The sequence below is a fragment of the Mustela nigripes genome, unplaced genomic scaffold (assembly GCF_022355385.1).
Source record: "Mustela nigripes isolate SB6536 unplaced genomic scaffold, MUSNIG.SB6536 HiC_scaffold_75, whole genome shotgun sequence".
NCBI classification, from domain to species: Eukaryota; Metazoa; Chordata; class Mammalia; order Carnivora; family Mustelidae; genus Mustela; species Mustela nigripes.
In genome coordinates, this window is record NW_026739490.1 from 5,238,172 (window position 1) to 5,252,932 (window position 14,761).

Sequence of the window (14,761 nt, forward strand, 5' to 3'; positions counted from 1 at the left end):
TCTTTCTTTCTTTCTTTCAAGTTTTACTTATCTATTTTTTGATAGAGAGAGAGAAAGAGCACACAAGTGGGGGAGAAGGGGCTAAGGGAGAGGGAGAGAGAGAATTTCAAGCAGACTCCTCACTCAGCATGGAGCCCCATATGGGACTCAACAAGAAACCCAATCCCATGACCCCAAGACCATGACCTGAGCCAAAGTGAAAAGTCCAGTGCTCAACCGACTGAGCCACTCAGGCACCTCAAGAATTGTTTTCTTTCAGAAGATATACCTTGTTGTTATTCCCATTTTGGTACACGTGATAACAAAAGCTTAGATTTATTGAATACCTACTGTATGCCAGTTGTGGTGCTAAACACCTGTTTTGTATCACCCTCATAATCCCAATAACAAACCAACGTAGTAATTTCTATTATCACCCATGTCATAGATACTTGGCCCAGAGAGATCTCAGCAACTGTCTGACTGGGATTGTTTTAAAACTATAGAGCAAATAGATTAAAATGACATGTTAACAATACTGAGTCTTCTAATTCAGGGGCCAGCAAACATTTTCTATTCTAATAGTAGGGCCACCTGGGTGGCTCAGTCAGTTGTGTCAAACTCCTGATTTCAGCTGGGGTCATGATCTCAGGGTTGTGAGACTGAGCACTGCATTAGGCTAAATGTTCATTGCAGTGTTTCCTTGTCCCTCTCCCTCTGCCAACTTGTACTCTCTTTCTCAAATAAATAAATAAATTAAATCTTTTAAAATTTTAATTATTTTTAAAAGATATTTATTTATTTATTTGACATAGAGAGACACAATGAGAGAGGGAACACAGGCAGGGGGAGTGGGAGAGGGAGAGCAGGGAGCCCAATGTGGGGCTCGATACCATGACCCTAGGATCATAACCTAAACAGAAGGCAGACGCCCAGTGACTGAGCCACCGAGGCACCCCTAAAATCTTTTTTTTTTTTCTTTTTCTTTTTAAAGAGCCATTATAGTAAATAGTTTTGGCTTTGCAAGCCATGTGGTCTCTTTCACAACTACTCAACTACCCCATAATACATGAAAGCAACCACTGACAATATGGAAATAAATAGGCATTGATTTGTTTCTATAAAATCTTCTTTACAAAAGTAGGCAGCAGGTTGGATTTGCCCCTGGACAATAATTTGTTGATACCTGTCTAATCTATGAATATGGTATATCTCCCTTTATTTAAGATTTCTTAATTTCTTTCAGAAATGTCTTATATTTGTTGTTGTTAATTCTATTCTTAAGAATTTTAAGTAATTTTATTGTAAATGGGATTAAAATTATTTTCTTTTTTAAAGAAAATAATTTTTCTTTATAATAATAATATAATATAATAATAATTTTTTATTTTCTTTTAAAAATTATTTTCTATTTTGCTGTTGTATATAAAAATATAATAGTCATATATATAATATATATATATTTAATTTTAATTTTAATTTTTATTTTAAGTAGGCTTCATGCCCAGCATGGAATCCAATGCAGGGCTTGAACTCATGACTTTGAGATCAAGACCTGAGTTGAGATCAAGAATCAGATACTTAACTAACTGAGCCACCAGGCACCCTTAGATTTTTTATTATAGACTTTGCATCCTGCATCAGTAACTCTCTATGAAGACAGAAATAGTTCATGGTGGACCCAAGACAATAAATGAGGTCTCCTGATTACCTAAGTACTGGGAAGGAGACTTTTCTAATCAATGAACAGTTACTGTATTCAGGTCCAGGTTTAACTAATTTATCAAGCAGTTAATATACATTAGCTCTGCAGTTTTCATATATGCTCTGTTATATAAAGTTATTATCTCTGATTTTAATAGACTCAGAGAAAAAGCCCTCACCTTGCCAGATGTTCAAAGGGCTTCAGACATAGGCACTGACCTTCTTTTTCTCTCTTGGGTAGGTCTGGAGGAAGAGGCAAAGCCTCCGTTGACCCCTCTTTTGCCTTTGGATGCTCCAACAGTGCCTCCCCCCACCTCCACCCCCGCTCAACTGCTGCCAGAAGGAGAAGGGAAGAGAGCCTAGTCAGCTCCCTGCATTACCCACTGCCAAGCTGTCAGGACTGTGGGCTCATGAAACCCATGTAGTGAGCTGCTCAGCCCAAGCTCTGCCCCTGGTGGATGTACCTGCCCTTTGTAGGCATTGGTGAGTGGGAAGCTGCCAGGAAGGGCCAGAAGAGAGGAGAGGGAAGAAGACAAGGCAATTAAGCGTGTTGTAAATCTGACCTTTGGCAGGTCCTGGGGGAAAGAAAGTCTGATCAGATGGGAGACATATTGAACTATAAGAACTCCAAATGGTTTTTATAGACATGGAGGAAATAAATAAGATGTGCCACTCTTCAACATACTAGCTTCTGTCTTCATTCATTTGTTTACCCCTAGGTTTGCTTTTATTCTAAAAAATAGAGATGTGTAGGCCACTTCACATGTCTTTTGTGAATAAATTTATGAGGTAATTAAGTAGGAAGTTGCTGCATATTTAATTGACTCCTTTCACCCACACAAACCAGAGTTCTCAACTCTCTCTGGGGTTTCTAATCACTCAGAGAGCCTTTAAAGAATTTAATGCCAGGAACCCCCCAGCCCCTGACCAATTATACTAGAATCTCTGGGGGTTTGGGCCCAAAAGATTTTTAAAGCTGCCTAGGTGATTTAAACATGCATCAAAGGTTGAGAAGTGCAGCCCCAAATGATTCCTTCCAGTTTCTCTGGCAGAAAAAAGTTCCACAAGGAAACAGTCAGGACTAGGTCCCAGCAACCAAGATTCTCTGTCATATTACGAAACAGATGTGGGTACCAGTCATGGGCATTTTGTCTTGAAGGCTTGAGACCACGGCTCACACCTCTGGTAAAGCCTTTTCCACAAATTACTTGGGGATCTTATCTATCATGCCCCAACTTTGTGAAGTCTCCTAATGAGCAAAGGGACCCAGAATGCCTCGAGGAAGTGGGAACAATCCTGGGACACCTACCTTGAAGCTGGTGGTAATGGAGGCATATTTATTGTCGGCTGTCTCTGAATTCCCAATCAGGTAATCCCAGCTGGTGAACATCTTGAAGCTGAACGTGAAGTTAGCACTCTCCCCCTCACTCACACTGCCCTGGGTATTGCTGGCCATCCTGTAGGGTGCATACCATTGCTGTTAGCCCAGGGGAACCTTGGCCTCAGTTGGGCTGGGGCACAGGTAGTAGATATGCAATGAGGGGAAAGAGCCAAGATGATTCAAATTGAACTATACCCAGGGTGCCTTCCCCCCAGATTCAGAGTTCACAGCAAGCACACATGGTATCATCTGGACAATGAACCACTGAACCACGTTTTCTACCCTGACATTTGACTTCCTGTGGCTAGACTCCTCTGCCAATGTTGTTTGAGAACTCTTTGTGGGAACTCAATTCTCAAACCAGAATATCCTCTTCTAATTCACGTATCTTCTTGAACAAAAAAGATACTTATTTTCTGATATAAAACCCAACAATCCCTGAGGTAGTTGTTATGGAAACCAGTGACATGTACATCCTTCTCTTAAGCAAACTTGGTTGAAAGTCCCTTGGACCTGCCTCGTTACCCACCCATTTTATCCTACCTAGCCTCAACCTTGCTGTGGGAATCAGAATTTCAAGCAGATCCTCTCTCAGATACAATGTATGTATGGTAGAATTTGTTCCTCTTTATCTTATGGGATTTGCTATTCCACGGGCTTAGTTGACTTAGGTTTTTGGTTCATCAGGAAAACCTTCTATACACCTATACTCATCTGGGATAATAACAGGGAACATTGCAACAAACACAAGAGCTAAGAATAAAAGCAAGCCTATCCCCTGATAGATCTGGATGGGCAGCCACCCATCACCAAATGGTCACTATTGTGCTGGGCAGTCCCTCGTGAACAGCAGCATTTCCCCTTGAGAGGACATGACAGAAAGTTGTACTGGGCTAACGACTGACTTTTTGGAGTTTTTAACACCTGCTCTACTCCTTTCCTGCAGACAGGTGCTCTTCCGGGAGGAATGCTGAAGGATGGATGGGCTTTGCGCTCTTCCGGGAGGAATGCTGAAGGGTGGATGGGCCCGGTAGTCAGATTTGTGCAGGAGGCTGTGTCCCCGATACTACGTCAGCCTTTGCTGATTGGGGTTCCCTGGCTTAGAAGAAGGCAATTCATAGGCCAGAATTTTTCCTCAGAGAACACAAATTAAAAGGCACAGACATATTAGAATGTCATTTCTGGGTGCATGGGTGGCTTAGTTGTTAAGTGTCTGCCTTTGGCTTAGGTCAAGATCCCAGGGTTCTCAGATCAAGTCCTAAATTGGGCTCCCTGCTCAGCAGGGAGCCTACTTCTCCCATTCCTACTCCCCCTGCTTGTGTTCTCTCTCTCTCTCTCTCTCTCTCTGTGTGTGTGTGTGTGAGTGAAATAAATAAATAAAATCTTTTAAAACAAAAAAGTCATTTCTGACCACAGAGACAGATAGAGTTGGGGCCAGAGAGGACACCATGGTTAATCACATCACATATGTTCCTTCACGTTTTTTATTGATATCTTTACAAATGTGGAGCTCAGTACTCACATGCAAGCTAGAGTTACAGAGGAGCAGAATAGTTTTTCTGAGGAAGCTGACCTCTGGGTTAAGTGAAAACAGACTTGAAGACTTCTCCAGCCTTACCTTACCAGTTACATGCTCTCTCTCAAACAACACTGGCCTTTTGACAGGTTTTGGGACTTACTAAGATATTTGCTGCCTCAGGGCCTTTGCACATGCTCTTCCTTTGTGTAAAATGCTGTGCCCCAGACTTTCAAGGTGACTGGCCGTTCTCAGCATCATGTAAAGGTGTTTTACCCCTTTTCTGAAAACTTCCCTTATTATCCTGTTTATATCTTTTATATCACATATGACAATCCATATCTGCTTTATATGTCTCCTTGTTTTCTTTCTAAATCCCCATAAGAAGGTAAGGAGGCACAGAGTGGCCATGGGAGTGGGTTGTTTGTGTGAAGAAAATGAAAAGCCTGTAAAAGAGACAGTCATACTTACGATCTAATGACAATCATCAGGCTATAGCCGAACACGCTGACCCCCACCATAAAGTATGCCATGGGTAACCTGTACCTCAGCCACCCAATAGTCCTCTGGTTGTTGTAGTAGCCGTAGAAGAGAGCAGAATACTTGATGTAACCCTGTGGGATAGGTCCAAATGTTCTGGGTTTGTAAGCTTAGTGCAGATGGTCTCCAGACACTTTCATTCTACTGGGATTTCTTTCTTAGGGTTTAATGGGAATCTGAGAGGTGAAAGGAGGAATTCTGGGCATCCTTACTCTTCCTTCAAATTCCCCCAGTTTCTCCAGAGTCTATCCATGTCTCTGCGTCTCCCCTTCATTCTCTTTGTTCTCTATTACCCAGAATGCATACAGATACAAAACAAGGAGGACAGCTTTGCTAACATTGCGGATACAATGTGTGTGTGTGTGTGTGTGTGTGTGTGTGTGTGTGTGTGCCTGTGTGCATGCATGCAAGAAGAGCTCCAAATTCTTTCCCCTCACATTTCCAGGGTCTTAATGTCACACTCTGGAAGTAGGCTGGAGTCTGTGAACTTTCTCAGTATGAAACTTAAAAAGAAAACCATACCTTTACAGGGCTTACAGTCTAATCTAAACCTCAAGTTTTGTTTTGTTTTGGCTTTTAGGTATAATTGGCTTTAGGTATAATCAGTACACTTTTCAGGTGTGATACTAGCTTGGAATTTTAGCATTTCTTGTATGTCTTTGCTGAAGTTAAACGAGATTATTCTGGCCTCACACAGGTATGTATTTGGAAAGGGAAGGCAAATCTTAACAATCTTTTCATGTACTTAAGGTTGTTTCTTCTTTGATATGATACCTAAACTCAATAAATAAATAGTCATCACTTAAATATTAGTTGTAATGTGGAACCTGAATCACATATTAAGCTTTTCATATCTTGTTACATTAAACTCCATCGCAATCCCCAAAATACTGAGTAATTGAAAGGAGAAAAATATTAACTTTGCCATAGGGAATCCTGACAGACACGACTTTACCCAAGTGGTCACAATGTTGCCCATCATAACATGTATCAACATAGTATAACCCCAATTTGCCACCCTGAGAAGGGCACATTACCTCTGTGGCAACCTTCCCAATAATGTATGATCTCACTACAATCATGAGGGAACATCAAATAAACCCAAATTGAGGGACATTTTCCAAAACAACTGACCAGTTCTCCTCAAAAGTGTCAAGGGCACTGAAAGAGAACTGTCACAGATTTGGAGGAGACTAAGGAGAGAGGACAAATACAATGTATGATTTTGAATTTGGTCCTGGAATAGAAAAGGAATATTAGTGAAAAACTTGATGAAATCCAAATCAATTCTACACTTTAGTTAATAATATTATACCAGGGTTAATTTCTTAAATTGTTCTATGGGTAGATAAGACGTTATCATAAAGTGAAGCCAGGTGAAGGGTATACGAGAACTCTATACTATTTTTTGTGTGTGGGGGAATCTCTGTACTATTTAGGCAACTCTTCTGTAAGTCTAAAATTATCTCAAGATTTGAAGTTTTTAAAGCTTAATTGCTCTATCTTGTACTATCAAGATGTGGGATCTTTTACCCACACATAATGCCGTAAGATCATGGATTGGTCAAGTGGAAAATAATGGTTCCCTGAGTTATAAAAATCTGCCAAATGTTGAGGCACTTTGTACACATGTAAAAAATCACATGTTAATATCTTCATTGATCTCATCAGAAAAGCATCTAACCATTAAGAAACTGCCACTGTGATGGTGATGGATATAAGTTTTCCAAAGCTTTAATTTTAGCTTGAAAAATATAATTTAAGGGCCACCTGGCTGGCTCAGTAGGTGGGGCACACAACTCTTGATCTTGGGGTTGTGAGTTTGAGCCCAATGTTGGGTGTAGAGATTATTTTTTTAAAAACACATTAAAAAAAAAAGAAAAAAATTTTTACCATTGGTAACAACAACAACAGCAACAATAAAATGGAGGATTATTGTTGAACAAATTCAGTTTGTTTTGGGCAGCTAGTATGTTTCCTTAGGGGTCCTTGAGTGAAATAAAGAATAAAGGAAATCCTTAGTGGTAGTATACAGTAGTAGTAGTATATAATACTTAGTACTATAGAAATGTAGTAGTTGTTTGGAACACCCTTATTCTGAATGGCTTGGAAAAATACTCCAACACACTACCACACGTACCTGAGAAGTATGAACCTGACCTGAACTTGAACCTGACTACGAGAATGAAGCAGCAGCAATGACCTGTTGCCTGAACCTCCCAGCCTTAGGAACTCTTTGGAGTTGCAGACAGAGCTCCACAAAGGCATAGAGGTGAGGAGACTCAAAAGGAGGAAGGGGTATTCCAGGCCATGTCCTGAGCAAAAGTAGGAGGCACTAGTATGTGATGTGTTCAGGGACTTCCCCCAAACTTGATAAAAATTGGAAATTAAAGTATGAGTTCTGAGACAGAAATGGAGCTGGAAAGGGAGGATCAGCCAAGTGGTGAACAGTTCTTTTATAAACCTGATTTAAAACATTGGATTTTATTCCCTTTAGGAATGGGAATAAATGGATATCCAAGGTAGGGGAGTGACAGGGTCAGGTTTGCCTTTCAAAAAGATCACTCTGACAGCAGAGCAAATGGAGATTTTAGGAGCCAAGTCAAAGCAGGAAGCAGAGGTAGAAGATTCTTGACATGGTCCTGGTATGGTGTGGACATTATCCAAAGAAGAGGTAAGAGGCATAGAGAAAGGGGGACTGAATTAAGATAGAGTTAGTGGTTGGCTTGTTGTGTGTGGTGGGGGGGAGGTGGAAGTGAGGAAGAGGGAAAGGTCTCACACTTGAACGACTGGGTGAATGGTGGTTCCAATAAAGGAGATGGGAAAACGCAATGTGGGTTTGGCTGGATAGATGTTGAATTTGAGGATGCCATGTGAAGCTTGGGAACAGCTGAGCTGGTGATAGCCCTGGAGTCTTCCTGTGGGTATGGGAAGAGAAATCTGTCCTGTAAGGACACTTACATGGATCTGGCAGAGAGAGAGAGGAGCGGTGTGTGGCTGCAGGAAGGACCTATGAAAGGATCTTAGGAGGACAGGGTTGGCTAGCTCATTTGCATAGTGGAGATCTCATTTGAGTTAAGCACTGGTTTTCCAATGACTAAACGCATTATTTCACACTTATCCATGCAAACTTTAGGTCTTACAATCACATAGTAGAAGGGCATTGGCATGTTAGTGTTGGTACCTCAAAATCCCAAAGGACAGAAAAATCCATGGCTTTTTCTTCCTCAGCCCGAGGCACTGTCTTCCTGGGAATGCTGCCATAGGGCACGCCCATCAGTACCTTGTGTAGGGACAGAATGACAGCATGATGAGTGGAGAAAATGCAAACACATGGAGACATTAATATACTGGGTTAAATATCTCCCTTCTCAGAGCAGGACACACCCCACTTTCTTCTTTAGAGAATATTAATCCCTTTCCTGGTGTACTCACATACTCATTGTAGAAAATGTGAAAAAGTACAGAGGGCATTTAAAAAAATTCCCCATCACTGGAGTGCCTGGGTGGCTTAGTCACTTAAACATCTTACTCTTGGTCTTGACTCAGGTCGTGATCTCAGGGTCCTGAGATGGAGCCCCAAATCCAGCTCTGCGTTCATCATGGAGTCTGCTTGAGATTCTCTCTCCCTTTCTCTCTGTCCCCTCCTGCTTGTGCTTGCTCGCTCTCAAATAAATAAATAAATAAATAATACATTTAAAAAAAGATTTTATTTATTTATTTGACAGAGAGAGAGAGATCACAAGTAGGCAGAGAGAGAGAGAGGGGGGGGGAAGCGGGCCCCCTGCTGAGCAGAGAGCACGATGAGGGGTTTGATCCCAGGACCCTAAGATTGGGACCTCAGTTGAAGGTAGAGGCTTAACCCACTGAGCTATCCAGGTGCCCTGATAATAAATACATCTTTAAAAAAGTCCCTATCACCACCATATCCCAAAGATAATGATTGTTAGATAATCATAGATTTCCTTACGGTTGTTTCTGAGTTTTATCTATATTTTAGTCTGGTTATTTAGCTTAATTCTCAATTCTCTATAGCATATGGTATGTCTCTGAATAAAATGACTTCAGAATATTTAATCCCATCTATCTACTATAAATTTACTTAACAAATAACCTATTGTTGGATATTAGAATATTGCCAGTTCTTCACGTGTACATGATTATGTTATTAATAACCTAATATATATGCCTGTATTTGCATCCTTAATTCTAAAAAAATCAGAATTGTATGAAGTTTACATATTGATTTAGGAGGGATTAACTTTTTTATTTTACAATATTAAGTTTTCCCTTCCAAGAACATAGCCTCCTGTGTATTCCGTTGTATTTTGGTCCTGTAATGCTTGACAGTGTTCTGCCCAGAAGTCTTCTAATTTGTCAGATTTCCCTTGGAAAAGATCCCAGGCCAACACTCTGGAGACCTGGATCTCATTTACTACAAACTTACTGTGTGACTTCGTACAAGTTGCTTATTCCTTTCCTGTCTCTCAGTTACTCATCTATAAGTAGGTACGCACATACATCTGTATAAGATTATATCTGGGAGAATAGTGAGGAATAAACTTTAAATGCAGGTTTTGGTTTTTTTTTTTCAGTAACTTATGACACAATGCATTCTCTCTCTCTCTTTTTTTTCAGGGTAAAGAAAAAAACTTACTAAGACGTTAATTCTCCACTAATCTTAAAGTAAAACAAAAGACAGAAAAATGTAGGGTCCATGTCTTAATTTAGAAACACAAGTATCTTGAACCCACCCCTCATTTGTTTGGTTGGATTGGCCTAGGGGACTGGAGGTGCCCCTCCCCACCCATGGGGCACAAGGACCCACTGAGACCCTGGGTGGGCCATGGGGCCAGCTGAGCAGGTGAGCTCTCTGGGGAAGGACTGGCATCAGCCTTGGGGGACGATGTGTGAGAAATGTGGAAAGACGCTGATGTCAGGGAGCCTTGCTGAGCATGAAGGTAAGCCCTATTACAATCATCCCTCTTATGACGCCATGTTTGGACTCAAAGGCATTGGGTGTGGTGGAGCTGAGAGTCACACTTTCGAGAAAACCCAAGTCATGGAAATGCCTTCCCTGGCTGCCCATTGGGTCACTGCCCTTCCAGGCTGATTCCAGACCTTATCTATAGATATCCCATGCCCTCAATAAAGCTGAACACTTTGAGAAAAAAAAAAAAAAAAAGGAACACAAGTATTTTGGTTCCATTTTTTTGTCCTAAGCTATCCAGGCAATGGATGGGAGTAGAGAACTTAAAATGAATGACTGATTTTTTGTAAAACGGAGAGTATTTGATTAATATAAATGAGGATGGTGGTCATGATAAGCCTCCACACTCTCTAGAGATCTAGGAAGCTCTTGTCTTACCTCTGGGATGATAACTAGACCAAATATTAAGCCAAAAAGGACGAGGTTAACTCCATACATCCATCGGAGAAAGATGAAATATGATGCCACAGAAGAACCAAAGTGACCTGGCATAAGGAAAGGCAGCAGGGTTTAAATGTTGTGGAAGGAGGAAGATAGCATGACCGAGCTCTTCATGTGTGTGATGGATTCTGTTTTCATGTCGGTCTGTGGAACGGATGTTCCAGATAAATAACCTGGGGGCTCTGACGGGCTAACCCATTTACCTGCGCTCCTGCAATAAGAAAATGAAGAAACAGGATTTAAATCTGGGTCTGACTCGCTCAAAGGCCATCCTGTTTTCTAAGACCACAGGTCCTGTGGAATAACCTGATCAGCTGGTCAAGAACACAATCCAAGCCCTTGGAAAACTCGTTAGGAAACCAGCTCAACACAGTTACACCAAAATACTCACTTTCAATGTCCTTGATCTTCATTTCCCAGGGTATACATTGAGTCTTGAAGTTATGGAAGTCTCTCTTAAACTTGACCCACTTCTGAAATTAAACAGGTAATACACTCAGTACATTAACATCCTGCCTTGGGGCCTGGAGGAACACACTGCAGGAACATGTTGATGCTGACAAGTCAACACCAAAGTCAAGAGTGGGGCAAGAGAGAAGCCGGCCTGGCACAGTGCCTTGTATTTGCTGATAAAATTTCATGTTTGGACAGTGTATATGTGAACTTAGGAATTCTGTATATACTTCTGGTTTAGGGGATCAAATTGGGTTAGCAACCTCTGGCGCAACATTTTTTTTTTTTCTTTTTAATTCTTAAACATTCAAAGGAGGGAAAAATCTCACAAGGCTTACGTCCACATTTGGCAGACAGCCAAGTGCATAAATCTGATAAGAACTTTGTTCAGCCTTTGTGGTGCTGGAATTGGTAGGACCTTGACCCGTGGCTTCCATTCTTCTCCTGGTGAAAACAACGGACTGTTTTTTTGGTTCTTGTTTCTGTTTTTCTGAAAGAAGTTAGGTGTTTTGCTTCTTTCCAAGATCTGTTCTCAGCACCAACATTCAGAGTTGGTACCAGCTGGAAACCTGAGTAGCTGTCTGTCTGCTGACTGGGTGAAAATTTGTCAGCTCTCAAGAGGGTTGCTCTTCCAACAACCATACTCCCTGGAAATACATCTATTTGGAATTAAAAAAAAAAAAAAACTCATAGAAAACAGCAGACAAAGAAGTAGTGGGGAGAAGACCCTAGGATCAGTTTCTATTATAATAAAGTCCCCCTAAAGACTTGTTTGTAAAGGAAGTGGGGTTTCCCATGTAAGTCACTAAAGGCTCAAAAGGAAAATTTATCTGAAGGGATCAGATGCGTTTCCAGACCTATAGGCTTTGAATGTATCCTGATGGGATGATTGCTATACAAGGAAGGAAGCACCTGTCGAAAATGACGGTGGTCACAGGTGCAATAGAGAAGAGGAGTGTGTAAGCAGAAGCCTGGTTGATAACAATGGCAAAGCACCCCCTACAACAGGAAGGGGTATGGAGACTAGCATTGGGCATTCTAGCTCCACTGCTTTACCTACCTTCCCTAGCTCTGATTCCACGCTCAAAATTCATCTTTGGTGGTTTATTGGCTTTCTATTTAAGTCTGTCTATAAGGAAAACTGCCCATCACCTGGGCTGTGAGTATTTTGATTTCTATGGTAATGATTTGTGGTTGCAAGTTAAAAGATTGAAATTAAGATTATGGTTAGCTACCCAAATAAAGTAACTCTATTATCAAAAAAAAAAAAAGGCACTGCTGATGTGAATTCTTCATATTTCAAGTTCTCTCATGGTTATTTTTTCTTGTAAATTAATAATCCAGCACCTGGTTTTACCTATCAGTCTCAGAAGCTTTATTAATGTGATCCCCCAACCCCGAGGGATGGATCCCCTGTCGGGTGCTGATAATATCAGTACAGAATATAGACTTGCAAGGCTGAGGGCCAAGTTGGGTAATGAACATTGCCAAGGGAGGCCCCTGGGGACAGCCTGCCAGTTAGCTGATCACTTGGCCACCATCTGACAGTCCCTCGGGGCTGTGGGCATCAAACAGTGTGTCCGGATTTGGGGCTTGGGAAATAAGATCTCAGTCCTTTCACCTCATCCGTTTTGTGAGTTTATAGTTCTTCACTGGAGAGGAAATGAATCTCAGATACACCGAAGCCCTTACAGATAAATGTAGAGAAACTGACAACAAACAGTCTCCACTCCTGGACAAATCAGCTAGTCAGCCGGACCTCTCAGTGGGGGGATTCTGGGGGAACTAGACAGAAATGAAGAGGCAAGGGCCTGTGATGGTCACCCAGGTTCAGAGGCTGAACAAACACTTCTGAGGGTTTGGCTGTCTCTGTGCCACCCACCTTAGCGACCAGCATCTTACAGGCGTAGATTCGCTTGCCTTTCCCCTTTCCCAAGGCTCCTTCATACTTCTCCACAAACTCTTGGGCCTCCCTGGTTAGGAAAAAAAAAAAAAAAAAAGGAGGCATGGGTAGAGGCAGAACTGCAATTAATACCAAACCAAAAGAAATCTGAAGGGTTTTTATACTCCTAGTTAGAATGTAAGCTCTGTGAAGGCAGGACTCTTTGTCTGTTTCATTCACTGAAGTTTCCCAAATACTAAGATGAGTGCTTAGTACATGGTAGGCACCCATAGGCAGAATTTGGGCCCCCATGAGGGTAGGGTAGCCCCCTGGTGGCATGCCCATGAATGGCAAAAGGGACTTGGCAGACATAATTAAAATTCTGGAATTTAAAATATATTATCCTGGATTCTTGGGAAGGGCCCAGAAGAATCACATGAGCCCCTAAACAGAGAAGAAGGCAGAGAGTCAGAGAGAGAGATGTAGCAAAAGGAAAAGTCAGAGAAATTAGAAGCAAGAGAATTCTCCACCCTCTGTTGCTGGGACCCCTGGAGAGGAAGCCACACGGTAAGCAAGAGAAGGAATGGATTTCTGCCAAAACCCAGCAAGCTTGGAAGAAGACCTCTAGCCCCACATGGGAACTTCAGCCCTGCTAATACCTTGATTTTAGCCAGGTGAGACCCTGTGCAGAGAGAGAATGCAGCCGTGTCCTGCTGGACTTGTGGCCAGCAGCGCTGTGAGCTGGTAGATAGGGGAGTAGCAGCTCAAACAGTTGCACTGTGGCAGTGTGTTGTAGCAGCAATAGAAACAGACATGGCAAAACAGGGGAAAGGAGATGAAAGGGTAAAAAATTCCAGTTATAATCGACAGGACTAGAGGAGATTATGCTGAGTGAATTAAGTCAAGCAGAGAAAGTCAATTATCATATGGTTTCACTTACTTGTGGAGCATAGGGAATAATGTGGAGGACATTAGGAGAAGGAAAGGAAAAGTGAGTTGGGGGAAATCAGAGGGGGAGACGAAGCATGAGAGACTGTGGACTCTGAGAAACAAACTGAGGGTTTGAGAGGGGAGGAGGTGGGGGTTGGGTGAGTCTGGTGGTGAGTATTAAGGGGGGCATGTATTGCATGGAGCACTGGGTGTGATGCATAAACAATGAATCTTGGAACACTGAAAAAAATAAAATAAAATTTTAAAAAGCTCCAGTTACAAAATAACTAAGTCATGGGGAGGCAAAGTACAGCCTAGGGATGATAGCCAATAATACTAATAACATTGTATGGTGACAGATGGTAGCTAGGCTTATAGTGGTGAGCGTTGCGTGGTGTATGCATACCTCGAATCATGCTGTTGCACACCTGAAATGAATATAATATTGTATGTCAATTATACTTCAGTAAAGAAAAGGAGAATGAATACAGCATTCAGGAGACATTTGTGGACTGCATGAATGTTGAATGAGGGACTGCATAACCCAGGAAGGTTGGATGAAAACAACATGCATCAGTTTGTCTATTAGGTATTCTGGGGGGTGTGCTGGGGCCAGTGAGAATGGCTCCTGAGAACCCGATGTTAAATATTCAGGAACTTGGCCACCTGGCTGTTAAACTGTTGGTAGCTTGAAATTAGCCACTGGGAGTGTTCAGACGGTGGAAATCAGCGAATGCTGCAAATCAGACCCCCTCCTTCGCAGACCGCAGAAAGCCAGTTTTTCATCAGCCCCTGGATAGAGCACCACAAATGGATGAGAAATGAAGTCCATTTCAGGGTGGCTCTGGGGCTGTGGGGGAAGGCGTCATGGAGCTGTGTGTTTGGCGGCTATTGCTACAGCCCTCGCTGTATGCTACACAATCCCTATCCCACCTCCAAAGAGCG

General features: G+C 42.0%; 1 protein-coding gene across 1 annotated transcript in view; it reads right to left on the reverse strand.

The window, feature by feature from the left end:
* LOC132008172 (transmembrane channel-like protein 2) overlaps positions 1-14,761 on the reverse strand; it is a 63,744-nt gene that overhangs the window by 26,261 nt on the left and 22,722 nt on the right. The window contains exons 4-9 of the mRNA XM_059386588.1: positions 12,887-12,977; positions 10,943-11,024; positions 10,489-10,595; positions 8,305-8,403; positions 5,052-5,194; positions 2,993-3,140 (exon numbers count right to left, since the gene is read on the reverse strand). Coding sequence (XP_059242571.1) covers positions 2,993-3,140; positions 5,052-5,194; positions 8,305-8,403; positions 10,489-10,595; positions 10,943-11,024; positions 12,887-12,977 — 670 coding nt within the window. The remainder of the gene's footprint in view (positions 1-2,992; positions 3,141-5,051; positions 5,195-8,304; positions 8,404-10,488; positions 10,596-10,942; positions 11,025-12,886; positions 12,978-14,761) is intronic.